Here is a 27,602-nt window from a genome sequence, read left to right as displayed (position 1 = left end):
AATGAAGATGTGAAAACAGTGACATAAGAATAACTATTTTTTCCTCAAAAGAAATAAGATGCTAAATAAATATCTGTAGGCCTACATCTGAATCCTCTGAATAGAGACATTCATTCATACAGGGAATTATTCAAATCTCTATTTGATCACTTACATCTTCAAATTGGCAAAACCAATACAGTTTTTCAGCACTATATTCTTTTTATTTTTTGGGGGAAGTTCATGTTCCTGATATAAATATCAATTAACTAAAATATATTTAGGAGTAAGACATTGGCAAAGAAAACAGACACTTTCAACTTTCTATCACAATGCCAATTCAAGAAATCTTCTTTTCAGCACTAAACAAAAGATATCAATGCAATTCAAATTCCTACATGTTTGTCATGGTTTTTTTTCCCATTACTTTAAAAATCATAAGGGTGGGTGCCCAACATCCCACATCCCCATGGCATCACCAATACAAAGAGCTCATAATATCAAACTAAATAACAAGAGTCTAGCATGTAGATTGTCTTGTCTGTAGTTGAAGTAAGAACCAATTGCATTCACATGCAGTGTTTTGTAGTTCATTAAGGGTTCTTAGAAGTGTTGTAGACAAGGTTAAAAAACAGTCAAGTGTGTACTTGTGTAGAAAACTTCTAGTCTCTACATTCAGACATTATGTTGATGCAAAAAAGAGTAGTCAAACAATTCAATTCCAAACTTAAGAATGCTATAATCTTCATAATGAAGAAGCTAATAAAGGGATAACTGATCACATGTATATTTTATAAAATGATATTCACTTGAATAAAGCACATTTGCGTGTGTAACTTCATGGAAAGGATGGAAACTCGCATGGTAATGCGTGCATGTCTTTTATATATTTTTTTTCAATACCAAGCATGATATATACACTCGGAGACTTGCAGTGTCAGCAGTATTTATTTAACTATTTTTCATTTGCTAATTATCTTTTCCATCTTTCTCTTTGTTATGAATTAGATTTTCCAAAACGGGGGGCACATTTTTCCGAGGAAAAATTTTACAAGCAAACCACCCCCCTAAGTGCCCCCACCAGTGCTAATGACATCACTTAAATTTGATGACAACTTTAGGTACAATGCAGCCTTCCACTCAGCACCCACATTCATCAATGAATATAAAAATAAAAGATTAATAACCTTAATTAACCTCATTAAGCTTCTGATTTATTATAGCTGTTCAACCTAGTTTCCCTGAAATAGTTAGCATTATCATGCTATCAACCTCATGCTATGGTTTTGTGCTGGATACATCATGTTTAATCTACCAGCTAATCATCACATATACATTCATCATCATTCCAATCAGTTAGAGAATCATACATCTGTTCTGGACATCAATCCAATTAAAACAATTTAAATGACCATTATTTATTCTTTTTCTTATTTCATTATTATTTTTTCTCAGTAGTATTAAGCAGGCCAATCAATCTTCAGATGACATTCTTAATAATCAGTTACCAAATACTCATACATCATAATCTTCTTCATGCTACGGCATTCTTCCTTGATCAAGATTTATCTTCAAACTGACAAGAGGAAATTTTTAACTCAATTGGTTAACTCAACACTCATTAACACAAATCCTCAGCATCAGTTTCATTTTAGGTGTGGTGAATTGGCTGGTGCTAGCAATGTCCCAACACCAACACCAATACCAGCTTCAATTTAGGTTTGGTGTTGGAGATGGTGCTAGCAATGTCCCAACTCCATCACCAATACCAGCTTCAATTTAGGTTTGCTGTTGGAGATACATGTAGTACTAGCAATGTCCAAACGCAAACACCATCTTCATTTACGGTTTGGTGTAGCATATTGGTGCTAGCAATGTCGAACACAAACACCATCTTCATTTAAGGTTTGGTGTAGCAGCTGGTGCTAGCAGTGTCTCAACACCAACGCAAATCTTAATTTAATGCTTTTGTTTTTTCTTCTTTTTTGTTTGGTGTTGTGGCTGATGCTAGCAATTCTAAACACCAGCACTAACTTCATTTTAGAATTGATGTTGTGGATGGTACTAGCAATGTCCAAACACCAAACAAGATTCATGTGCCTGGTTCTAGTTGTACCTGGACATGAACACCGACTTTAAACACTGAACTTGAAATCACCCAAAGCCAGTCAAACTATAGCATCCAATCATCATCAGCTTACCTTATCACTGTTATCTGTATAATTGGTGTTGTTTGTTGATACTGAGGTTATGGAGTTCCTGTCATATCGTTCCAGCAAAGATTCATCATTCAGACTTTCTTCCGAATTATAACTCCTATGAAAGAAAAACAGAATATGAACGTCACTAATAGATCAAAATTGTAAAATCTATTTAGTCACAATACACATAGGGCTAGATTATCCTCTCTCCCACAGCACATATCCACCCCCCCCCTTCTTCCATTTTGTATGATTCAGTGCATCCTTCATCCTCAACCTACTCTTCTCATCTGCTTACTTCCTTTACAAATATTTTTTGAATGTCCCCTCTTCCTTAACCCTTATTAAACTGGGGGGGTCAATTTGACCCCCCCTCAACAAATTTTGTCACTACGCTGTCGCACAAATTTTTTTGACTGCGCCGCTCACTGACTTTTTACTTTCAGGTCTTGGGCATTTTTTTAGACCAAATTTACGACGCCCAGGTACGAGGTTCCAAAATTACGCAACCTTTTGTAAGTGCATGTCAGACCAGAAATTGCTCAAATACGTGATTCAGTGTAAAAAGTCAATGCAAATTGTGTTTTTCGACCAAAAATCATAAATGTATGATTATTTTTAGGTTTGTTGGTTTAAATGGATTTATTTTATGCTATTTATGATCGGAAAAGGGTCCTCGACAAAATTCATCGGGAAAAACAATAAAAAACAAAGGTTTAAAAAAAAAGAAATACATAAGAATTTAAAAAACAATAAAATACATAAGAAATTAATTATATTTTTGCTATTTTTTTGTAGATACGTATTTGTTAGAAATGTAATAATTGATACTCCCACCAAAAATTAGCATTCAACTAGCTATAGAACTTGAGTTAAAGGCAAATACATACACAAAAAAAACAAATTTATGGCAAATTTCATATGCTTATTTGCATAATCAAATAATAAAAAATATTTTTTTAAAAATTTGAAAATTTTACTATACACTCTTGTAGTTTAAATCCGGCTCTACATGCTTGCAAATTTTCACGGCGATTGCGCAATCAGCGGCCGAGATCTGAGGGGGGGGGGGAGTCAAATTGACCCCCCCCCCGTATATACTACTCCGAAATAGCCCAGTTAAGATAGGGTTAAATCACCATCCTGAAACTAAAAAGCTCTTCTTTAAACAGGTTTGTTATCTCTCTTCAATAAGTGCACAAAGTTGCCTTCAATTAGTCTATCACTTCTTTATAAGATTACAACTCTTATCTTTTCTAATTGTCAAAAGATTGATAATGGGACCAAAAGGCTCAAAATGACCACCAGAAAATGAATTATTGACAGTTGCATGCGCATATTTACTATGAACTCAATAAAAGACATTGCATTCTGGTCCAAGCATTGAATATTCCATTGCTTTTTTTTCTTGAAATTCATACAATCCTTAAAATAGAAGATGGCTAAAATATAAATTTTCAAATAAAGTGAACGAGGTATAAGACAACAAAATATCTTGAATCTTGAATATGCTGTATGAGCTTTATACCCAAGGATGATAAAAACCTGCTTTTCATTTGTGCTATCAGCGATAACCATGGAAAGAAAAAGGATAATGAAAGGTTTGACATCTTACCTGCTGGATTTCTGACTGAGACTACCAGAGGTGGATGGGGCACTTTGGGTGAAGGACGATTTTGAGAACTTTACTGTATCAATAAGAGCTGGAAAAAAAAGAAAAGACAGATACATGCATATGTAACATTTTAGGGATCTAATTCTTTTATCCTCCTCAATCACAGGAAAACATGGATAGGAACATCAATGAGGCAGACAATGAATGATTCTAAATCATGGTAGTCACGTTAGTATAGAATGAAATAAACTTTTATCAAGATAGTTCAAAGTGGAACAATCTTTTATTAAGAAAGAATTGCATAAGAATTTACCCCCCCCCAAAAAAAAAAAAAAAATTGAAGCGTCTTTCTACAGGAAGCCATTTGTTTTTTCCTTACAATCCTCTTATTTCAGCATTAAAAAAACCGGAGGAGAATGCAGGCGTGCTGTTGTCATAGATGCCAAAATGTGATTCCTGACAAATGCAGATGAATCCTAACTAGAAAAGGAGTTGCCTAAATATCATGATGAAGGCTGGATGACCTTAACTACTGGCTGTATTTCATTTTGTACAAATAACAAAGGTTTCCGAGCCCTTCAGATACCATACCTGCTCTAAGGTGGATCTGCCTATCCTGTATGACTTCTCTCAGTTTCCTGATCCATTCCTGCTTGTTGTCCATATTCTGAGCCTAAAATAACAAACAAAAACAAATGCACACAGTTACAGCAGATTTGCCTATTCATTTGGTAAAGTTGTAATAAAATGAAATTAAAACTACTCTACATGCATGAATATACAGTGCGTCCCAAAAAAAACTATACACTTTTGAAATGGCTGCCAAATGAAAAATATAGCACTTTGGGGAAAAACACTTACATATATGGAAGTCAATTAAGTCAACTCTCAAATGACACCAAAAAGTTAGAAAACTATTCATGCTTGAGCGAGCACTGCCCACTGAAACAAAGGGTATGAAAATTAGGGTGGGCTGGAATTAGCTTTCCAATTTATGTCAGTTTTTGAGAGGCAAATCCTTTGCAACTTGCAAAGTTAAGGGCGTTGTGATAAATTAATGATCAACCGTGACCAGTTTTGGTTGTTTAAGCAAATTTCATAAATTATTAAATTGAACTTTAATGCATGAGTGAACACAAATTTTACACTTTTTCGGCAGCATTTTAATTTTATCATTTGGATCTCTTTTGGGGCAGCATTTCAACTTAATCATGTGGATCACAGCAATGTGTTCATGGGTGAGATAGGACTTAAGTGGGAGAAGTAGGTTGATGGAATAAGGGTCAACAGAACATTCAGCTCCTGACCCCTTCCTCTTTACTGCCCTCCCCTCCTGTTGAGAGATTGATGGCTATTGTCATGTACGAGTGAAGTCCAGAGCAGAATGTTGATTTAATGATAAATTCTGAATTGGGGCATCAACTTTTTCCTATCAATCATTAAATCAAAAAATTATTAGTAAACCAACTCATTCTATGTGTATTGTGATCAATCAAACATTCAGGTTTTTTTTTCAATAAATTATTTCATTAATCATCATAATCAGTAAATTTCTTGGTAATCATTCAATGAAAAAAACTGACCATCAGCCACTGGTCACTTGGCAGTTAAGCTTTGAATAGGCTACAATCCAGGAAGTGAGACACAGAGAGAGGGGGACTGGGAAATGGAGGTGGACGGTACGTATGACTTTAAATTTGTAAAAGGACAAAAAGAAGAGGAATGCCCTTTTAACCAAGTCTTAGCATATCTCGCCCTTTTGCTTGTAACAGGTACCATCACATTACTCTGACTCTCACGAACACACTTTTGAGGTCAACAAGATGAATATGCTACACTAAAATTACAATTCCTGTTCACTCATGCATTAAATTTTAATTTAGTAACTCATAAAATTTGCCTAAGAAACCAAAGTTATCTCATTCATTAATTTAGCTTAACACCCTTAGCTTTGCAAGTTCCAAAGGACTAACCACTAAAAAAAAAACTGTAAGGCTAATACCTGCCCAGCCTAGTCGAGCTTAGTCTCTCAGGAGAGAAGTGGAGGGGGGGTAGAGATGGAGGGAGGGGTTGCTAAATGTTCTGTTGACCTTTATCCCATCAACGTACTTCACCTACCTAAGTCATATTATCCCCTCATCTGACTCTTCTGACTCTCATGAACACATTGCTGAGATCAACATGATAAAGTCAAAATGCTGCACTAAAAATTGCAATTCATGATCACTCATGCATTAAATTTCAATTTGATAATGCATGTAATTTTCACAAACAACAAACTGATCACAACTGATCATTAATTCACCAAATAACCCTCAACTTTGCAAGTACCAAATAAAAAAGCCTGAAAGAAATTGGGAGGCTAATTCCAGCCCACCCTAATTTTCATACCCTTTGTTTCAGTGGGCAGTGCTCGCTCAAGCATAAATAGTTTTCCAAGTTTTTGGTGTCATTTGAAAGTTGACTGTATTGGCTTTCCATATATATAAGTCTCTTCCCCCAAAGTGATATATTTCTTATTTGGCAGCAATTTCAAAAGTGTATATTTTTTTTTGGGGACGCACTGTATATTAAAAAAATATACTACATCTGCAAGCAAACTTGTTAGCAATGACAAATCGTCAGTGATATCCTTTCTTTGGATTGGCAGATATGCACTGGTCTCTTAATGTTATAATGTTAACGGATAAAACGTCTGACAAGTCCTTTTATGAAATGCTCCCCAGTTCTTTAAATAATAAATTGGACTTACCTTGAGTACTATTCTATTGTCTGAAGATGGCGTTCTACCCGTCCATAGAGCAAACTTACAATGGTCACCCTCTATGTGTTCTGTTATGCCAAGATCAGAAGTCTGTTGGAAAAGAGAGAGAGAGAAAAAGATGAACCTGATTCATATGAAGTATTATATTGCATATCAAAGATAATATTATCAAGATTTACATACAATTGCTTTCATTTTTCCTGTACCAAAAAGACAAATAAGGGCACAACTGGCTTTCCACAGTTAAGGTTGATTTTCATCAATAGCACTCCTTAAAGCCAAGCACCCGGTGATGCCAAACTTTATTGCGCTCCAACAGCATTTAAAAACATAAGCCAGATGTTTGGCAGGGGTACTTAGAAAATTATATAGTGCTTTGGCGGTTCAATGTTCAAGAATGCTTGATTTTTTTTGCAGGAGTTTCTGCATTTATTGTAAAGTCAAAAATAAATTTACAATACATAAACATAATCATAGTATGACATGAAAGTACATTGTAATGTGACAAATTTATAGTAGTGTCATAACAAAATTTAGACATGAATACAATTTAAGGATAAGACAAAGTAGTGAAAAACAAATGCAGTGGCAAACTATATAAGCAAAATAAATGCTTGAGTAATAGCAGCCAAAGGGGGAAAGGGGCTACATGGAAACCAATTATTCTATAGTTCTAGGTCTGGAAGAAAATCTTACGTCAAAAATCATCAGAAAGGAGAAAGAAGAAAAATGAAGAAATGAAGTGTGCGTGTTTGTGCAAGTGGGTGAACATGCAGGTGTGATATTTAAGAATACTTCGATAAAAGAAATTTTTTTAATGAAGCTTTAAAAGAAAACATAGATGCAGTGAGTTTAATATCATTGGGCAATTCATTCTAGATGTCTGGGCCATGATGTCTGATCGTTTTATGTGCTAATATTGTGATCGGGTTTGTGAGGTGGATTTGTGTTAAATATAAGTACAGAGTTTTCAATATTTCAAGAAAACAAAATTCCCTGAATTTTTTTTTCTGATGATACCTCCAAATTCCATGATAACTATTTCAACTCATTTCCAGTTTCATATGTTTTTGTGAACTCTCACTGAAGGAGCCCAATCAGCTCTCGCAAAGAACCAAATTAACTCGTCATACTCATGGACTTGTTTCCACTTGCTGCTGACAAGCTTGTTCAGTGCTGTTTTGAAGACAATCAAAATTCCCTGAATTTTTCCTGATTTGAGGGTTTTATCAAATTCTCTAACTGTAAAATGTACATCAATTGTTTACTGAGTTCACCGATGGGCTTGGAACCCTGTAATAGTCCATCAAATTTCTAAATGACACTTACATCCATCTTGCTCTTGTAAACATATTTGGTCTTTCCAGTACTGTCCTTGGTTTCCTTGCTGAAGACGAGAAACATCTCAAAGAGGAAGATGTGCCTCTCACGACCTTTCCTGAATATCTGTTTAGTGTCCCAGACCTGGAAAGAATCCTGGAGGATCACTTCCCCATGAGCTTGTAGATAGTCCTGAAAGAAAAAATTGAAGATCAAATTATAAACATTATATAATTATCAAAATTCAGGGCCCTGATATCCCAGAACTAAGAGACATCATGGAGGATCACATGAAGTCCTTCAATTCCTGAAAATCAGAGGTCAAAGTTCAACTATATATCTTAATATTGGTTGATTGCTCATGTAGTGATCACTGAATACAAGAAACAGCAAAGAAATTAGTTTGTTAAAGGCTTGGTCCCACTGCACTTACGGATGCAGAGAGGTTGTACATGTAAAGAATCTTGTCATCCGTTGGAAAACGTTATGTATCTGTTGGTCACTCTCTTTGCATACGTGTTTCATACGCTCTTAATCCATTGAGCATCTGTCCACTGTGATTTCATTGTTCGCCCATTTTGTTCATTGGCTGGGGTGGATGAAAACAGATGGACCCACCCCAAACTTCTGCTTATCTGCTGCATCTGTTATGAAAACATTTTGTGTCTGTTGGCTAGTGGGACCAGGCCTCAAGAAACTGCATTTAGAATTTGTTTAGAACATGTATTTCAAAAATATATTCCAAGTGAACTGTCAAAAAGTGTCTTGAACTTGTTCATTGAGGCTGCTATGAAACTCTCTAGACACTTTAATTAAATAATTTCCATCTTCAATATGTTCTATATCTTATTAACCTCATGCAGAATTGCCTGGATACTTCCTACAAACCTCTACATACTTCTACATAGCCTAAATTATATGCATATTAAATAACTAGAAGCTGTCTGCAATCACCAATAATGATGATGAGTGGTGCCAATGTGACAATCAATCAATCAATCAAACTTTCTATAAACTATTTGGGCTTATTTACAATTCTGAAAGAAAAGAACACTTTCGAGAATTTTCTCAGGTCACACAGAAAATGGTATACAAGAATTTTTTCAAGATTTGTCATAAGAAAGTCCAAATTTTTCTAATGATCTCAATATTTGAAGGTTTTAATAATTTCAAGAAAATATAATATACTTTCCTTGCAATGAGCTGGATAGGAATAGTAAAGTGTATAATATGTAAATGTAGATTATAATATCAATTAATCTAAAAGCTTACGTCAAATCCTTCTAACATGCTGACGTGCATTGCATCATTAGCTTTCTTTGGTACTGTTAACATCACGTCAAGTGCATCCTGGATTTCTCCTTTTCCTTCCTCGCAAGTAGCAAGAAGATCCTGCCATAAAAAAAAATCAAACAATTTAAACAATCAATGTTTATGTATAAATACAAACGATTCAACCATTCAAAACAGCAGCTGATATTTTGTTATTCTTTGTACTGGTTTGATTATGCAAGCTTATCCTGAGAGACAGACAGACAGACATACATACATACAGAAAGACAGACAGACACAATTACATACAGAGAGAGATGGAAAGAGACAGTTTTTTCCTACCTTGAGCAACAACTGATACTTTGTTATTCTCTGTTTGATAATATAAGCTCATACTGAGGGACATGAATACAGACATACAGAAGGACAAAAACATTTACACATAAATATAAAAACAAACAAAGAGATAGAGAGACGGTGTTTTTCGTACCTTGAGCAGCAACTGATATTTAGTTATTCTTTGTACTGGCTTGATTATATAAGCTTGAACTGAGAGACCAAGGTTGTGCTTCTTTTGCATCTCCTGTTGGAAGGACAGATCAAATGTAATAAACAAGAGTCATTTGTGAACTAAAGATCATCATATTGAAAACCAAAAACCATGCATTAAAGAAAAAAAAAACATACACCATAGATGAAAGATTCATTGACTGATTCAGGCCAATAAAGTCATCACTTATACCTTAAAGGGGAATCCAGCCTTGGCCATAAAATGTTGTGTTGGGAAGGAGAAAAATAAATTAAACAGAATGGTGAAAGTTTGAAAGAAATCGGACAAGCAATAAGAAAGTTATAGCTGCTTTAAAATTGAGATCACTAATAGTATGTAGATTTCAAATTGGCCACTGGGTAAGTAAATTATGACAAGGGGCAAGGACAACTTTCCCATAGGCCATGTACTTTATTATCAGGGATTTGTGGTTTTCTCTTAAGTACCCATTCCCCTGGGGCAGTAATCTAAATATAACCCAGGTAGTATATTGTTTTATGTCCTCATGAAAGAAAAATATAATTTGAAGTAAAACTTTTGGGAAAAATTACATTTTAGCCATAATATGTATTGGAGTACATGGAAGAGTAGTCCTTGCCTTACATCACTATGACATCCCATATGCGGCCAATTTGAAGTCTCCATGGGTATAGTGATTACCAATATTTACAACTTTTAAAAATTCATAACTTTCTTGTTGTTTGTCCAATATTGTTCAAACTGTCACCTATCAACTTGTCTGATTTTTCTTTTTCTTATAAAAACAAGTTTTTATTTGGGTTGGATTCCCCTTTGAAAATTATACATGCAGCATTAATATTTTTTATCGTAATAGATTTCTATGAAAGGGTTGCAGTTGGCTTTTTTAATACAAAATAGAACACCAACTTGAGTGTGATGGTCAAATCTACAATTTACCATAAGATTCATTTTTCCCAATCAGACTTCAAGATTGTAAGTATATGGAATATAATTTCAAATATAGCATGCATGTTTAATCCCTATTTTGGTTTTGACTTCAAAGAAAGCTTTTTTTTTTTTAATGTAATGGATGAAATTCAATTTGTATAATGTACTCATGATGCTATTCTACTTACATCAAAGAAAGCTCCTCCGTGTTCAACTAATAAGGCATTTGAATCTGGTTTGTTCTTGCAGTAGGTTACATACATCTGGAATTTGTCGGCCCATGTGACGAAGCAATGGCCGACATCTTCGGGCATTGCTTCATATTTCTCTAGTTCCTTTAAGAAAATGCTGTAAAAAGAAATAAAATAGAAATGATGGATGTGAACAAGTTCAAATTTAGATGTTTCATTGGAATTCAAGATTTATTATAAGGTTTATTATAAATATTGCAGAGAAACTTTCATAATATAGTGATCGTTTATTCTCAATTTTATTGACTACTCAACCAATGAATTTGATTATGTAAGTCACATAGACATAGCAGAAGCTGATTTCAATACCTGACATATTTACAATCATGACAATAACAAAAAATAAAATAAAATCATGTTTCTTTAACCCTTTAAGGCATTGACTTCTTAGCAAAATATGATAAAAGCAAACAAATGTAAATCAGAAATTCATCATCATCATCATCATCATCACCATCATCATCATCATCACCACCACCACCACCACCACCATCATCACCATTACCACAATTCGCTCCATCAGTATTCATAAATAAATGGGGGGAATATTGCTACAAAATGTAATAGAGAGAAACAAAGGATACTCACTCTTTATGAAAGGCATAAATTTCCTCGATATTCCCAAAAATGATATTTTCCTTTCCAATGATGCCACCTGGTACCTCTCCTACTGATGCCATCATTTCACACATGTAGTTCTACAAAATGATTAAAAAAAAAAGAAATCAAAAAATGAGAAATGGAAATAATTCCATACATTATGTATGTTCGACCCCCTATATCTCGGAACTTCCAATAATGATTTCTCCGTTTCTAGTTCATGGGTTAGTCAGTTCACAAAGTGAAGTAAGAATGGAGAAAAATGGCAGTCAGACATACAACCAGGTTGATTATTTCAAAGAATTGAGCATATTGTAATGTGCTGTTGACAACATTTTGACATGAATATGATAGAGGAGAAAAACATTGTCTTCATATTGAAGTTGTTTAAGCGATATACGATTTGCAGGTAGCCATCTCATACAACCATTAAATTACATGAACCAATACAATCCCTGACTTACAATTTTGACAAAAGTCACAGAGATCCTATTACATAAAGTAACTCAGTACAGATATTCAATTTTATGGGTTGTTACATATAAAATAGAACAAATCATCAAGCACTTAAAGTAAAAACAATGGACAAAATAGTCTCCATGATTAGATGATCCAAATCACATATTATGGCTGAGTGGTAGACTAAGGATCTATAAAAATATGAAGTCATGAAGTTTGTTTGATATTGATGAGTGAAATGAATGAATCTTGAATATCAGCGATTGACAAATACGACTAATTCGATTCATAATACGATCTTAATTCACTGAAAGTTCTACTTGTAGCCCATCTTACCGTGAGACAGCAGTGAAGATCTCTAACATAAGCCTGCTCTGTTTGTAGTAACTCAGCCATGATGAACTCTCTTTTCCTTGCTGATTTTCTCTTCTCCTCACCCACACCCTTGGCAACATCTCTTAACTTTACTTCCAGACTAGAGTCTGATTTCCGATTGTCTAATGAGAGATTTCCATCATCCTTCAGGAACAAAAGGACAGAAGATGGTTAGAAAAGTCTTCAAAAACTGATTTACTTCCTGTCATTTCACTATCATTGAATGGAAGTAAAATAATAGAACTTCTCTAAGGTCATGAAAACGTCTGGTAAATGTTGTCAGTAATAACACCTGATTTTCATTATTTCTGTCATCTTTTTAAAAATATTTTTCTTCATAAGAATCTTGCATATTCTACCGATTCAAACGAGGATCTACTACGCTCCACAAATTCAATCTAACATCATAATCCTGTAATATTCCCTCTCCTACTGGTTTGGGTCATTTTGTCTCCTGAATTTTCCTTAATTCTGTTTTATTTTTTCTCATTTTTATTCAAATTCTCTATATTGTTGTTTTTGCAATCATAAAAATGATGACTATTGTCAGTATCATGACCATATTCACTATAAGAATCATAATCACATTCTTTATCATGGTAACCACCACCACCATCATCATCATGGTTATCACCATCATCATCCCTTCAATCATCATCACCATCATCATCGACATCAGCATCATCATCATTACACCAGCTAACAACACAATACCCACCACAACATCACTGTTACCCCTATTACAAACACTACCATCATGATCATCCCAAAAATCCTTGATCATCTTCACTATCATCTCATAATATATTCCATGTATTCCTTGATAAACCCACCTCATGACTTAGACCCAGCTTGCCTTCCAGTTGAGCCCTGTATTTGTCCATTCGTAGTGAGAAGTCTCTATACCTCTTGTCCACTGCACTGACCCATGACTTGATCCGGGAGGCGTGAGATTGACCCTTCTCAAGCTGACTGTCAGCCAGTCGTAGTAATAACTTGACCTTCTCACCATTTTCCTGGGATGAAAATAATGAAGATATGACATCCAAACTTTGGTTACTTTGGTCACCATCTGGATGCAGTTGGCATTGAGTGAATTTTGCAATAGATAGAATCAAGAGACTGTAAGGAACATATCCCTTGCCTCAGCATTTGAATCATTAGGTGATTGGAAGGATACACAAACTTCATAAAACCCAAAACAAGGGAAATGGCAACACCATTCTCCAATGGGAAGAGAGAGGTATAAGAAACAGTTCATGTTGGTGTATTGATGCTGTATCAGAATATAGCAAAATAGGGTCTCTTTCTAATTTTGAATTTTCAACTTTTTAACCATGACAATTATCCTATATCAAGGATGACACTGCACAAAGCAACCTCCTTCTCGTCCTCAGTCTTTCTTCCCATTTTTTTTCTTTCTTCCTTCTGTTTACTTCTTTCTCCTCCTTAAAAATTCCATCTTCCTTGGCTGCTGCAGGTTTCATCAAATGCACTTCAGATTAACTGCTAAACGCAGAAGTTGCTGGGCTATATTTGTATTATTATCTACTTACCTTAGCAGCACTCTTGAATTCATTGTACTCAGTGAGTAGTCCCTCTGTCTCCTCCTTATCCTCCCCTAGCTTGGTATGGGTTGACAGATAGAACTCTCCCGTATCATGGATCCAATTTAAAGCCTGGATGGGTGGTTAAGGTACCAGACATAATATCATACAAACATGTTGGAATAAAAACATTTAAAATTCAAAATCAATAGCCTCAAATCTGTTTATTTCATCATTCGAGTTACTGAGTGGTGAAGTGGTTAGATTAACACCTAGCTTACATGTATGTGGTTGGCCAGTCCTTCAAAAACATTTGAATGATTGATGTTTTGCATAGCGTCAGAATATGTTGATCATTTTATATAAACCTGTGATTTTAATATGTCTGTTTTTCAGAAGTATGTTTTGATGTTTGTACAAAAATTCTTTTTTTTTAATAGTTAAATCTCAAATATTTACTGTTTGAAAGTAAAATTGAGGCTATTCCTGAAAAAAAATGTAAAGGCATAGTATGGGTTTACTTAACGATTCCATAAAGGAGTTCAAAAGTGGGGTACTCAGCATTCTCTTACATGAAAAGACTATATGATATCAACTACTAAATACTCCCATATTAATGTAATGAACAGGAAAGCTACTCTTAAATGTGGTTTGAATGTTTACCTGTCTAGCACTAGCTTCAAACAGGACATATTGCAAGCATTGGTCCAATCGCTTCTTCTTCTGAGTCCAATGGTCTAACACCTTGTCTTCTTGTAACAGTAATTCTTCTAGTATTCCTGTAAAAGCAGAGACAGAAGAATGAAGCAAATGTTAGCACTATCATGCATAGATGCAGAATTCTTCAAGGTATAAAGGTAAAGACTGCAATATCATAAAATGCATCTACAAAAGGATGCTTTTATCTCATATCACCCACACACTTAGACTTTCTGGACATAAAAATTCATATTATGTAGTGGAATAATGACAGACAAAGATTTACGAAAACTTACAAGGCTTTTTTAAAGTCAAGATTATTGTCAATGTTATGATGTCACACATACATGTCTGTGCTTTTCATAATCATCTGACCAAACTGAGCATAGTCATGCTGGGAGTTTATATGGATTCTGATAAATCTTACCTACAGACAGCCAGGGACACCATATTTTGTCATTACACAAGGTGTATGAACTGTCCTATGCTAATGGCACACTAAATTGGCAAATCAATGATGCCTGCATGAAGGTGCATTATCTTCCAGCACTATGCTTCTAAATGATATACGGTGTTGCTGGATTTCCATAGCTAAAATTGATTTTGAAGAAATTGTAGTCTGTACAAGAAGCATCCCTGAAACAACACTACTTACTTTTGACATAACCTTCAGGCCCTCTCGTCCTGTCGGCCATACTAGAGCCCTGTTGGCTTGAGTAAACATTGCACTTTTTTAGGTACTTGAGGAAACTTTCTGCGTTGCGCCTGGCCATGGTACACGCCCTCAAGAAGCTTTCCTTCTGGTCTTGATGCCTGCTCATGTGTTTGGCGATGTCGGCATCACTGACCTGAGGAGGGGAACGGTCCCCGCTACCCCCACCGCAGAGGTCCTCCTCCCGAGTGTACTCCCTCTCGAGATCTTCTAACACTGATTGCACCTGAGACAGATTGGTATAGTCAGGGAAAAAGCATTTAAGATAAAATTTAGTTCAGGGGGGGTTTCGCAAAGAGTTAGGTGTGATTTAGAGTCTTGCTTAAATGCTGTTACGCACACGATATGTAGCGCTCAATCTTGTTGATTAATAGGCAGTAGTATGCATCCTCTTAGCATGATTTGTCCGCATGCAACTCAAAATTTAAGTGCGACTCTAGTCACGCCTAAATCTTGTGAAATAGACCCCTGGTCTTGAGAGTGAATTATTGTTAAAAATATCTCAAAAAGTTTGTGAAGGATTGTTTGTAAAGTACCTATAAAATGGTGATTTCTTGTATGATATTAAAGTATCTTAAGAGATAAATAATTAACTCAATTCTGGCAAGGATGCATGCACTGACCACAGACAAGCTGTAACAGATGGCACATTCATTATCAGCCTCACTTTTTAATTTACTATTTGGTATATTATGAAAGTGGGGGCACCTGAAGAAAAATCACTTGAACCAATTTCTATTTATAATTTTTCTACATACATGGACAGAATTTGATAGCTTAAAAGAATTATTTCCATCTTTCACACAACTTGACTTTATCTTTACCTAGTAGTACTTAAGCATTAATTTGTGCAAATCCCATTTTTCTAATTTAATAAATTTGGTAAATGTATTCATTCCTCTTAAGCCCTTTCTTACACACACCTTATCTGAAGTCTTGTAAAAGCTGGCAGCATACTGGAAGAGTTTCCTCCTATCTTCTGATTGCATGACAAGGGCCTGCCATCTCCTCTCGATACTAGAGGCAATTCCTTGTATCCTCTCAGAATCATAGTGTCTTGATTCTAAGAGCTTGAAGGCAGTGTCGTGAAGACGTATTGCACTTTCTTGTGTTTTCTGAAATGGAAAAGGGTGTAGATAGAAGGAAGGAATGAATGTGGTTTTAAGTATCAAGCTAAAAAAAAAGAGCTAACCCTAAACAATAACTGAAGGGTCTTCCATCACAGCAGTCATCATAATCACTATCATCATCACCACCACCACCACCACCACCACCACCACCACCACCACCACCACCACCACCACCACCACCACCATCATCATCATCATCATCATCACCATCATCATCTTTCTCCTCTTTATCTTCAGCTTTGTCATCATCATCATCATCATCATCATCATCATCATCACCATCACCACCACCACCACCACCACCACCACCATCACCATCACCATCGTCATCATCATCACCATCATCATCATCATTATCATCATCTATCTCCTCTTTATCTTCAGCTTTGTCATCATCAGCCTCACCACCACCCCACCACCATAACCACTTTACCATAATAAAGATCACCAATATCATCATGTCATTCAATGTGATCATCAATAATACTATTATCTTTCTCATTGTCAATATCACCATTCACCCCTTGAATCATCACTCTAACCATGGTCATTCCTACTCCAATTAATATTATATCAATAATCCAACCCCCCTACCTCCACAATGGACACACCATCCATCAGCATCTTCCTCCCAGATAATCTACCTTACCTTAATAGTTCTTCAAATTGATGATGTTTTCCATTACCATTATCACCATCAACATTTCCTCATACTTTCTTCATCACCACTGTAATCAGTGTCATCACTACAACATCATAAATCCTTATCCTCCCATCCCCCCCCCCTCCAGCACCGATGCACCCCTTCATGATGGTCTTACTTACCTCGATAGCGAGTTCAAATTGCTGATGTTCTGCCTGTAGTTGCTCTGCCTCATTGAGTGAGTTTGGTATAGCAGCTACGGCCAGCATCTTCTCAGCAGTGTGGATCCAGGTCTCAACCTTCCAAAAAGAAAAAAAAGAATGTGAGAGACTTAAGTAGTAACATCCCAGGAATAATTTTTTTTGCATCTTATGAATCATACTTTCAGATAATATCAATTATATTCAAACCTTATGTTATCTGAGTAGATTATCTGAGTAAGGATCTTTTATATTAGACTCTTTAATTCTGTTTTCTTAACTTGTTAACTTCTCTTTTTCCACTGTTCCACCTACTGTATATGTCCAAGGAGGTGTTGAATGAAACCTGCATTCAATTTTATGTCAAAATGTAATTCCTAATACTTGCACCTAATTAGAAATTGATTGATCCCTGGATAAATTCATTTGCTGTTAAAATTAACCTGTTGATTATTTAGTGATAGGCCAATCTTCTTCTTGAAACTGAAAGTATAGACTTATTTGCTCTAGTTGAAATCGACCTGTCAATTGTGGATTTGTAATTGAAAATTGCAATTGAAAACAAATGGGTTTTTTTTTCAGTCCGAAAGACATTTACCTGTTCAGCGTCGACCTCAAACTGCCTGAGGTCCCTGCACTGCTCCAGCTGGATCCTCCTACTCTCTGACACATCCTCCAGCTCCAGGTAGGCATCTCGGATGTCGTCCAGGAGCACCGTGATTCGGGTCTGGGCCGGGATGGAGCCCGTTTTCATGGAGACCTTCCCAGCCGAGTCAAAGAGCTGGACCAGGTCTCTGCCCTGTAATGGGAAATATGTAAATAGGTAATGTGTCATAAGAAAATGTAAGTGGAGCGTTGTGGCCCAGTGGATTAGTCTTCGGACTTTGAAACAGAGGGTCGTGGGTTCGAATCCCAGCCATGGCGTAATTTCCTTCAGCAAGAAACTAATCCACAGTGTGCTGCACACAACCCAGGTTAGGTAAATGGGTACCGGTAGGAAGTAATTCCTTAAAAAGCTGTGTGCGCTATGAACGCCTAGCTTAGCCGGGTAATATAGGAGCGCCTTGAGCACCTAACAAGGTGGATATGTGCGCAATATAAATACCCTATATTATTATATTATTATTATTATTAACCAATACATTATTTCATTCCAATTGGCTTTGAACAGGGGCCAACTGGTTCCAGTAGGCAATATATTCATCTGTTGACCACTTAATTTTGGAATTTCCATAGGCTTTATACATGGACAACCCATGTAGGTAGGCAACAGGTGAACATAATTGATTGTCCATTAGCTTTACTGCAAAAATGATTTCAATGCTCCATTGCTGGGCTCCCGCTGCATAAATGTTACTATTATAGTAACTTTGCCATCCAAATGTAACTTGCATAGAATCCTTGATTATGATTGGCTGTTGAGCATCATTACCATAGTAGTTATTATATGACACCTAGATAGATCCTTGCGATTTGATTGGTTGTTTAATATCGTTCATTCAGCCCATTTTGCAATGACGTCATCAACCGTGCAATTTTGTATCCATTCATCGTGCAATTTTGGATCCATACGATTTTGTCCATTGCACGCGCGCACCGAGACAGCTCATAGACAAATAAATACGCAAGTTGTAATGACGTAACAATCAACAGACCGAACTCGCACTGCATGAGCATGTTTTGCATCGAAATTCATAATTTCACATGAAAAAAAATAATCAATTTTTATGTGTCATATAAACCAAATAATGAATGTTTTTTTCATTCGTGCAATGGACAGAATACTTCATTCGGTGAAAGATGAAATAATGATCCATTCAACTCGGCTACGCCTCGTTGAATGGATCATTTCATCTTTCACCTCATGAAGTATTCTGTCCATTGCACTCATAAACATTCATTATTTGTATACCATTGGATGGCAAATTTACTATAATAGTAACTATTATGCAATGTGGCATTGGTCCTTTTGTATTGTCTGTGCTGAATCTGTAGGATTGGAATGAAAAGACTCAATGTGGGATCCCTTTATAATGCAGAGGAAAAAAAATTCCTTGCATCCTTTGATGATTTCATACACTGATATAAAGACAAAATTTATCTCATTAATTCCATCAACATATGACAATCAGAATGTAATCAAAGTTTGTCTTATTCAAACAAAATATTTTCATTCGCATGAAATTTATCTCAACTAAACATAAACACAGAAGAAGAAAACTCATACTTCACAACGATTACAATACAGGTGTTTTCATTACCATTTCCATGTTGAACATGTCTAGCAAAGTAAATATACACGTATCCTCTCTGTGGAGACAGTAAGGTTACTGACCAAAAATTGACCATCGACCATTACATTTGAGCATCCATACATCCTGTTAAAATTTCCTACTGGAGGCCACAATATCCCATAGTCATCTGAAATGTCCTTAAGTGCAAGTTATAGTTACATCCAAATCCATTTATGCTATCAGAAAAACATAGAATGGGCATCAAGTGGCCTTCAAGCCATTTTATGTATCACCAATATAACTGTCCTGTAAGATCTCTCCAGATGTCACCAGTTGCAAGATATATTAAAAAATGGGTAATACGAAAAGAATTGATGTATACAGCGTGTTTTAGTTAATTAATCACCCACGACATCAGATTAACTTAAAAGCTATGCAACAGAAAATCATTGTTCCTTGTCCTGACAAGCCGATCATCCGTGGACCTATCGTCAATATTATGGGTGTAACAAGCAAACAAATACTGCATAATGACAGATTTTACTTCATTTGAGACAAACATCAGTCAAATGATGCATCCTCATATTAATAGGGAAAAACAATCACGGCCAGTCTGCTAACATTTTTGTACACAACACTTCCAAGGACAACGTTTCAATTTGTCTCGTTAGTTCATTTGACATCATTCTTCCAACGGTGTGAATAAATAGACACAAATAGTCAAATATAGTTTCTGTTCCAATTTCAGAATTGTAACCTTAAAAAATCAGATAATGAATACGACGACGTTCCTCGGAGGAAAATGCAAAAATTTCTCTCAATTATTGATTTATGTAATGCTTTCACTGAAATTTACAAAGAATGCGCCTTGATGGTTGATCTAACGATTGTTCTCTTAATTCCCTATTAATCACCGATCCAATAGTATTCATCAATATCAACAAATGTAGTAAAGAAAAATAGCATCAGCTGTTATTCCAAATGGTTGCCTTTGAATAAATATACCAAAATGCATCCACTGTTTGCTCATGAGCCTTAATTTTCAAGTCTATTGTTGGTAATTCCTACATAGAGCGTTGTTCCAAATATATCCAACTTTGCATCAGAAAGGTGTCCTATATGGTGTAGAAAATGCTGTTCAAAAGCTGGATTCAAACATGTTGAATAGCAAAGAAGTCAGAATTCGATCAAGTGATATCAGATAGTATCAAAACCAGAATGTGAACCCTACTACTGACTCTATGATGATGCATGCCACTACCATTGTAATACAAACAATTTACATCAAGTCCATTGATGACAGGTCCAAGAGACAACCCAAATTAATTGGCATTTAATGAGGATTTATGATGAAATATTACTACGCTTCCTCCCCCTTTTTCCAGGAGTACGAATGCCGTGGCGGGAGTCGAGAGATTTGGTCAGGTATGATTCAATTCCATTAACTGTATCTAACCTCCCTTTCATAAGGCTTAGCAATTGATTATAGTGGTTATTGGTACAATTCAATGAATTGATAAACATGGAAAATTAATTGTATGATTCAAAAGTGTAATCATTTACTAAGTTTTGTGTAACAGGTCCATGGAGCTGGATTAAGGGTGACCAGTTGGTGGTATTTAATGATGAACTATGGTTGGATGATTGATTGAAAAGTTGTAGCCATCGTCCTCTTATTTTGTAATGATGTTCATGTAGTAGACATAAATCTAAAGCTATTCCTTCGAAGTTGTATGCTGTGGTGTCCTGGTGGAGGGATGGGGGCTGTCGAACTGTAAGCCCCCCCCCCCCCAATTTCATTTTTTATTTATTTATTTCATTTTATTCATTTGGGGGGGGGGGATTTATATTTTGGGGTAATTATGAATTCCATTAAATATTCTTGAAAATATGGCTGATAAGATATAAAAGAATTATATAACAAAATGAAAAATATAAATTTTAAGGTAACTCAACAATTTTCAGAAATAGGGCCTCACTCAACAAACTGAGCCTGAGCACACTAAAAATGTATTGTTATGCCAATAAATTTCTTACTATTTGTATTTCTGTACAAAGAACATCCAAAGACAAAGAATAAGTGAATAATAAGAATAAGTCTTGTTTTAATTTTAAGTTTATGCAATTACACAAGGAAATTCGAGCTTTCTTAAATTGAGTAGTTAAAACAGATATAGGGTTGTTTGTTTGAATGTTAGTATTTTTCTCCTTTCATTTGTCATTGTTTTTTTTTCATAAATTCATAAACCATGACTTCAATTAATAATAAGCCTTTTCATAATTTTAGGACAAATACCATGCATGACAGTACATTTTGAAAACAATCAATTATCTTACACTTGTTTATTTTTTTCTAAATTAGAACAATAATCCCATTCATATGCATGATTCTACACAACATTCTCAACCATTCTTCCACAATCATGTACATTAAAGATAAATTCCAGTTTTGGTAACGATCTAAAAATGACTTTTTACAGAATCTAATATAATGACCACCTAAGTGTCTGTTTGTATGAATAAAAAATATGTGCCAAAGGATTCTGGAAGAAATTGTGTAATTGCTGAGAAATAAGCAAAATAAGCGCGGATTCGGTCACTTCCGTCGGGTCTTTATTTTAGCAATAATAATACACTGTCCCACGTGTGCCTATCTGTGTTGGTGATCTTCAGTGTGAACATTTTTCAGCGTAGATTTCAAGATTTCACAAAGTTCAGTTTATGTAACTGTACCAGATCTAGATCCTCGATGATATACTGACAATTAAGCCTTGTTTTACAGACTTTCTCATGAAATCAGTGTTTACTGCAAATACTGGAATTTCTCTTTAAACAAGTCATTGTCCTGTCTCTTTGCCCAGTACACAAGGCATGAAAATGTAATCATCGATTCTCTGCGATCCATTCATTTTTAACCGATCCTCATAATCAACCAATACACAGGCCTATCCATCGGTCAGGCCAAGGGAATTGAGAGCTAATTAATATTGTGTGAGTTTCCTTTACCTGGAGTACCTGCTATTGTCCTATCGGCCGTATGTAATAAAACTGCAGTCAGTCCTAGAAATGTAATTGACCGTATAGTACCCCCAATCATATTGACCTTAAAGTGTGGCAAAACAGGAGATGAGTATGGCCTTTATAATTGAACTATTTTTAGTTTTTACTCTGCATAATTAAAATTGCAGAATATATGCCGTTCTTGTCATGCAGTATTAAACATATCCTTGAAGAAATGGTATCATATTCATGTACATATACTACGATAAGGGTTGATAGTTTTGCTTCAAAATTTTAAATTTTAACTAACTGTTGACTAGCAGTCTCCTGCTGTAGCATTTCTTAGACTTATGATATATGAAACAATTAATTAAATAGAAGACATATCCATTGTTTCATTGCATACAGGATTAGGCAACGATCCCAAATTTTTTGCCTTACACAAACAACTAAGAAACAGAAGAGAAAAATAAAACTGATGGGGAATGAACAAGACTTTTGTAAAAATGTGCATTCACCTTTTTCATGTAATTGTAAGAATATTTCTCCTCTTGTACATTGCCTTATTCATTTACAAACTTTTTAACAATTTCTGGTCAGAAAGAACTTTGCTATTAAAGGACAATGCACTGTAGTACTTTCTCCTCTCTCAACAGAGTATTTCAACGAGGCACTGTGACTGTGGTGCTTACAATGCAGACCCAACTACATTGACTCTCACATTCAACTGGCTACCGACTTAGCAACACTCCCTGGTAAGGAGTGTCAAGTGTAAATCCATATTGGAAGCTGGTGCAGTTGCAGTACTCAAACCAGAGTCCCAAATGCCTTTGAAACAGATACTCTTCAATACTAGACTATTAAACTCAGAACTCCAAAACTCAAAGTTGGTTACAACACATGAAAATCTGGAGGAAACAATTCAAGGGAAAGAAAAATGGGTATAAATTCCAATGATATGAATTATGACAAACTAACATCTCATTTAAAATTGTTTATTTATTTTGACAAAATTTTACGATTTAATTCATTACTTAATTGGATTCACCTTGTTCTATTCACAATGTATGATTCTTATACACACCTTCTTAGTTTTACATCTTGAAGTCTTCCTTGAAGACATCACTGTAGCTCTAAAACTTCAGACCATAAAGCCATATTCCAGAATCCAATGACCAGGGTAATAATATGCTGTAAAGCACTTTGAGCCCGTATGGGAAAAGCACTTTATAAAAACTAGCTATTATTATTATTATTCCCACTGTCAATTAGTTCCATCTAAAATTCAAAACATTAGACGAGGTCGAAGGGTTATATTGGATTATCCCATTTTTTACCAACGCCGATCTATAGTAATCCTTGTTAGTAGAGATATACAATCCACAAGAAATCAAAGCATCGCCACTGTGATTACTGGTTAGGATCCTGCTCTTGAACCATAGGATACATCTACTCCATTCTTCTTCGACATATTCACAACTTGTATTTGAATACTATGTAACAAAAGCCTTTGTAAATATCCTGCCTTGCAAAAGTGCAAAAGCACCTTCGTTTCTTCTCAAAATAGATTTACAGAAAAACACGGCTTCATCACAACTCTGACCAGTGATTTCCTAGTTCTTCCAATAGCTAAGACCATGAAGCCATATTCCAGAAGTAAAAATTACCATCAGCAAGAAATTAGGCACAGCAAAGTATTTGCAGTTGAATGTTATATCCTAATGAGTTCATAGAAAGTGTGGTATGATCCTGTCAATTAATCATATATCAGCTGCTATATCATAAATGCAGTGTTCTTCTAAACTACCAGCACCTTGGGGTAAGGTATCCCACTTCTGCCTAAGGGGGGAAAAAACTCAACCAGTAGGAATATTGAGGAAAATGTAGTTCTGCATATATATGGAGGGGTAGTGGGTGTCATTATCATTATTTTCATGTTAAAAAAAAGAAAAAAGAAAAATTAAAATCAGACTCTTACAAGAGGTTAAGTTGTCAAAGATCTCACTTTGACAGATTGATTAGAAATCAAGTTTTTTTCTGTCACTGAAAAATTTAGAGCTAATCTAAAGTGTCTAAGCAAAAATTGCCAACTTTTGCCAAAAGACAGCAGAGGTAGTAAAATAAAACATTGGACTTGATTCATTATGTGCAACAGTACCAGACAAAAAAATTGAAAAGTGAACTTCTATATGTACATATATTTGTAAACAAAAAATCAAGGGACTTGGTTGATATCCCTGAATAAGGTTTAAAAATAGAAGTGACTTGTCACAACTGAACTGAGTACAGACTTCATATAAAACTATGGCGCGTATTGCATTATTTCTATCAAGTCGAGACAAACAAAATAGTGAACCTAATTTGCTCCTTATCAAAGTGTTTCAAGGAGAGCCAGTGGTCAGGGGTACCTTGCTTCTTGTTCACACTTACGCAGGGGAGCGGCGGGGGAGGGGACCATTTCTATTGATCTTAATTACATGTTCACATTGGCCTCCATGGCTTGCAAACAGTCTTTGAGCTCATCATGGATGAAAGTGGCATGCTTCCCCCGTCACCACATTTCATACACGTGCACATGCCAGCAATAAGTATACAGGGTAATATCTATCTGCCAATGCACCAGACAGGATGCCAATTGCCACTTTGTCTACTCTCACTTTGCCTCATGCCAGTGTATTCTTATAACACATTGCCTCATCCATTCTTATAAGAAAGCAGTCTAGTCTAAGCCTTTGTTTAGCTGAAGTTCGTATCGGGGACCAAACTCATTGTATTTTCCTTTAGAATCTCACCATTCTTGCTTAGACAAAACAATGGGGAATTGGAAAAGCTGCTCTGACATACTATGAACAGTAAATATTTGTTTAAATATGACTTTCTAAAGATACCTTCAGGCCAACCCACACATAATGATAATGTGCAAGTCATGCAAACCATGTTTTAACTTCTGTATTTTGGAGATGAAATGCTTTTTTGGGGGGGCTATGGGTGTAAACCCCACTTATTTTTTATTTCCAAATACTGCCAAATATCGCAAAGAAGCCATTGGTATAATCTTAACCACTAAATTTCAAGTATATCTTTCTTACCTTTTGAATGAGTTGAACAGTGTTTTCTTGAATACTTTCTACAAGCTCTAAATGACTCTTTAGAATGAAATCTGCTGCATCCAGATCAAAGCTGAAATCCCTATTGTGCATCTCTTGCGTCCAAATTGGCAGCTGACTTAGTAACTGAAATCAAAAGAATCATAACAAAAACATTAATCAAGCATTTATTTTGTTTTCCAGTTTGTTTTATTTCTTCTTTTCAAAAGAGTACTGAATACCAAATTTATATCCTCTTCCAAAAGAGAATTATCATTCCTTAATACCCCCCCCCTAAAAAAGAATAATGATTTGAATCATTTATTTTTTCTATTATAAATATGTTATTAGCTAACTGCATTTCAACATCTTAAAAAGTTTTGTTGTTATATAATTTCCCTTCAAAATATATCATAAGACTTTTATTTACTTAATAAATACAATCTCCAATCTTAAAGACAAACTATATTGAAGGTTGCTTATAACTCATTTAATAAATGTAGAAGTATGCTATAAGGTTGTGGAATCTATGAAATTATATGCATTTTTTTAAATTCTGCTAATCATGAATCCATTAGACACATATATTCTTGTACATGCCTATAAAGCCATTTGTAAAGGCAAATTTTTCTGTGGGTTTTTATTATAGAAAAAAAAATCGAAAAACGCAAAAAAAATCTTTGTGCTCCACATTCCCCACAATCCCCCATTCAAATCTTTCCAAATCTTACCTCTAATGCATCTCTTTCAAAATGCCTGAGCTGCAAACACAGTTCTAGTTTAAGCCTTCTTGTGGCCCATAAGTCATCTAGTTTACTCCTCCCATCCTCTAGGTTGCTTAGCAACCCATCAATGTGGTGGCAGGTATCACTGTAGTTGGCCTTTTTTGATTCCATCTCGATTTGCCTGATGAAAGAAAATAAAAGAAATAGGAAAGAATCTTATTTACTGATTCTTGTGACATAGGGATAAAGATTACAACTATTTTATTTTGAATAAAGAGCTTATTTTATGTAAGAATGTGAAGATTTTTTCCCCCAATATATTCATTTCTATCCCATTGGAAATAATGTTATGTTTGTCACAGGGCTTCATTCACAATCCATTGAAATCTCTTACAAAGAAAAAAGCAATTCAACAAATTTGAAATATCACTGAAACTAACTTGATTTACATCAACAGATGGCGCTATGCATTAAAGCTTTGCTGACACATTGGTAGTGTCCTTACAATTTGATTAATTTATCATTCCACACTCTTTTATATTTTTCTATTTCTCTTTCATTCCTTCTATCTTTCTTTCTTTCATTCTCTTTATTTCCTCTCTCACTCTCTCTATTGTTTTGTCTTTCTAACTCTTTACTTTGCTCTTCATCTTTCCCTCTCTCTTCCTCTATTTCTCTTCTATTAATCCTTTTTTTTTCTTCACACAGATTCTTAAAAAGTCCTCAATCTCTGTTTCATACTAGTTTGGTCTCATAATTGAAATTGGAAGGATTAAGGAAATAAAGCAACTTGTGGTTGTCTGCTCTTCATCTTCAACATTACCACAACCGCTGACTTTGGTTAATTAATTTAGTGATGATAATATGATAACATTGGGAAATATAATCCTAAACAAGGGATTGCTAAACTGAATAACAACATCACTGTGACCAAATATCAGCTATTAAAGGATGTGACTTGGTTGTTAAAATAGTTAAATATTTTTTTTTTTATTGAGGTATGTCGAGTATTGATTTAATGCAATAAGCTAGCATTTAAATACAATTCAAAATAATCTTTTAACAACAATCATTGAGGGTTCTGTTTTGCAACATTAAGATTTCACAGGCAAAAAAGGTATGATATTAAACATTAAAAGAAGAAAACATACTCAAATGAACAGACAGCAGTATTATATTCTCTCCTAATATTCTCCCAGTACAAAGTTTTTTATTGTTACTTGAATGACGACACCCTCTGTCAGCATCTATTCTTCATACGTTCCATTTTCTAAATGGCAGATGAAGTCAGAATGACAGGAAACACTTTACTGAGGTACCAAAGAGGTAGT

At 35.2% G+C, this 27,602-nt stretch overlaps 1 protein-coding gene across 3 annotated transcripts; it reads right to left on the bottom strand.

Moving 5' to 3' along the window:
- Positions 1-211: 211 nt before the first annotated feature.
- Positions 212-26,448, bottom strand: LOC129263692 (kalirin-like). Of its 3 annotated transcripts, XR_010292970.1 has the most exons (20): positions 26,278-26,448; positions 25,550-25,693; positions 17,825-18,025; positions 17,209-17,325; positions 16,177-16,368; positions 15,197-15,479; positions 14,506-14,621; positions 13,852-13,974; positions 13,129-13,311; positions 12,257-12,439; positions 11,450-11,559; positions 10,799-10,958; positions 9,642-9,734; positions 9,152-9,271; positions 7,889-8,071; positions 6,548-6,649; positions 4,387-4,468; positions 3,796-3,883; positions 1,826-2,295; positions 212-1,767 (listed from the first exon to the last, which is right to left on the bottom strand). XR_010292970.1 is itself a non-coding variant. In XM_054901594.2 (19 exons), exons 1-19 carry the CDS (start codon positions 26,440-26,442, stop codon positions 2,172-2,174), a joined length of 2,769 nt encoding a protein of 922 aa, XP_054757569.2. In that variant the 5' UTR covers positions 26,443-26,448; the 3' UTR covers positions 1,430-2,171. The 3 variants fall into 3 exon arrangements, 2 of the variants coding, with proteins under 2 accessions (XP_054757569.2, XP_063952677.1); XM_054901594.2 differs by having other exon boundaries at positions 1,430-2,295; XM_064096607.1 differs by lacking the exons at positions 25,550-25,693; positions 26,278-26,448 and adding an exon at positions 23,545-24,198 and having other exon boundaries at positions 1,430-2,295.
- Between the last annotated feature and the right edge of the window lie 1,154 nt (positions 26,449-27,602).

The sequence above is a fragment of the Lytechinus pictus genome, chromosome 1, assembly GCF_037042905.1.
Source record: "Lytechinus pictus isolate F3 Inbred chromosome 1, Lp3.0, whole genome shotgun sequence".
Lineage (NCBI taxonomy): Eukaryota > Metazoa > Echinodermata > Echinoidea > Temnopleuroida > Toxopneustidae > Lytechinus > Lytechinus pictus.
This window is presented reverse-complemented; position numbering and strand designations above follow the sequence as displayed.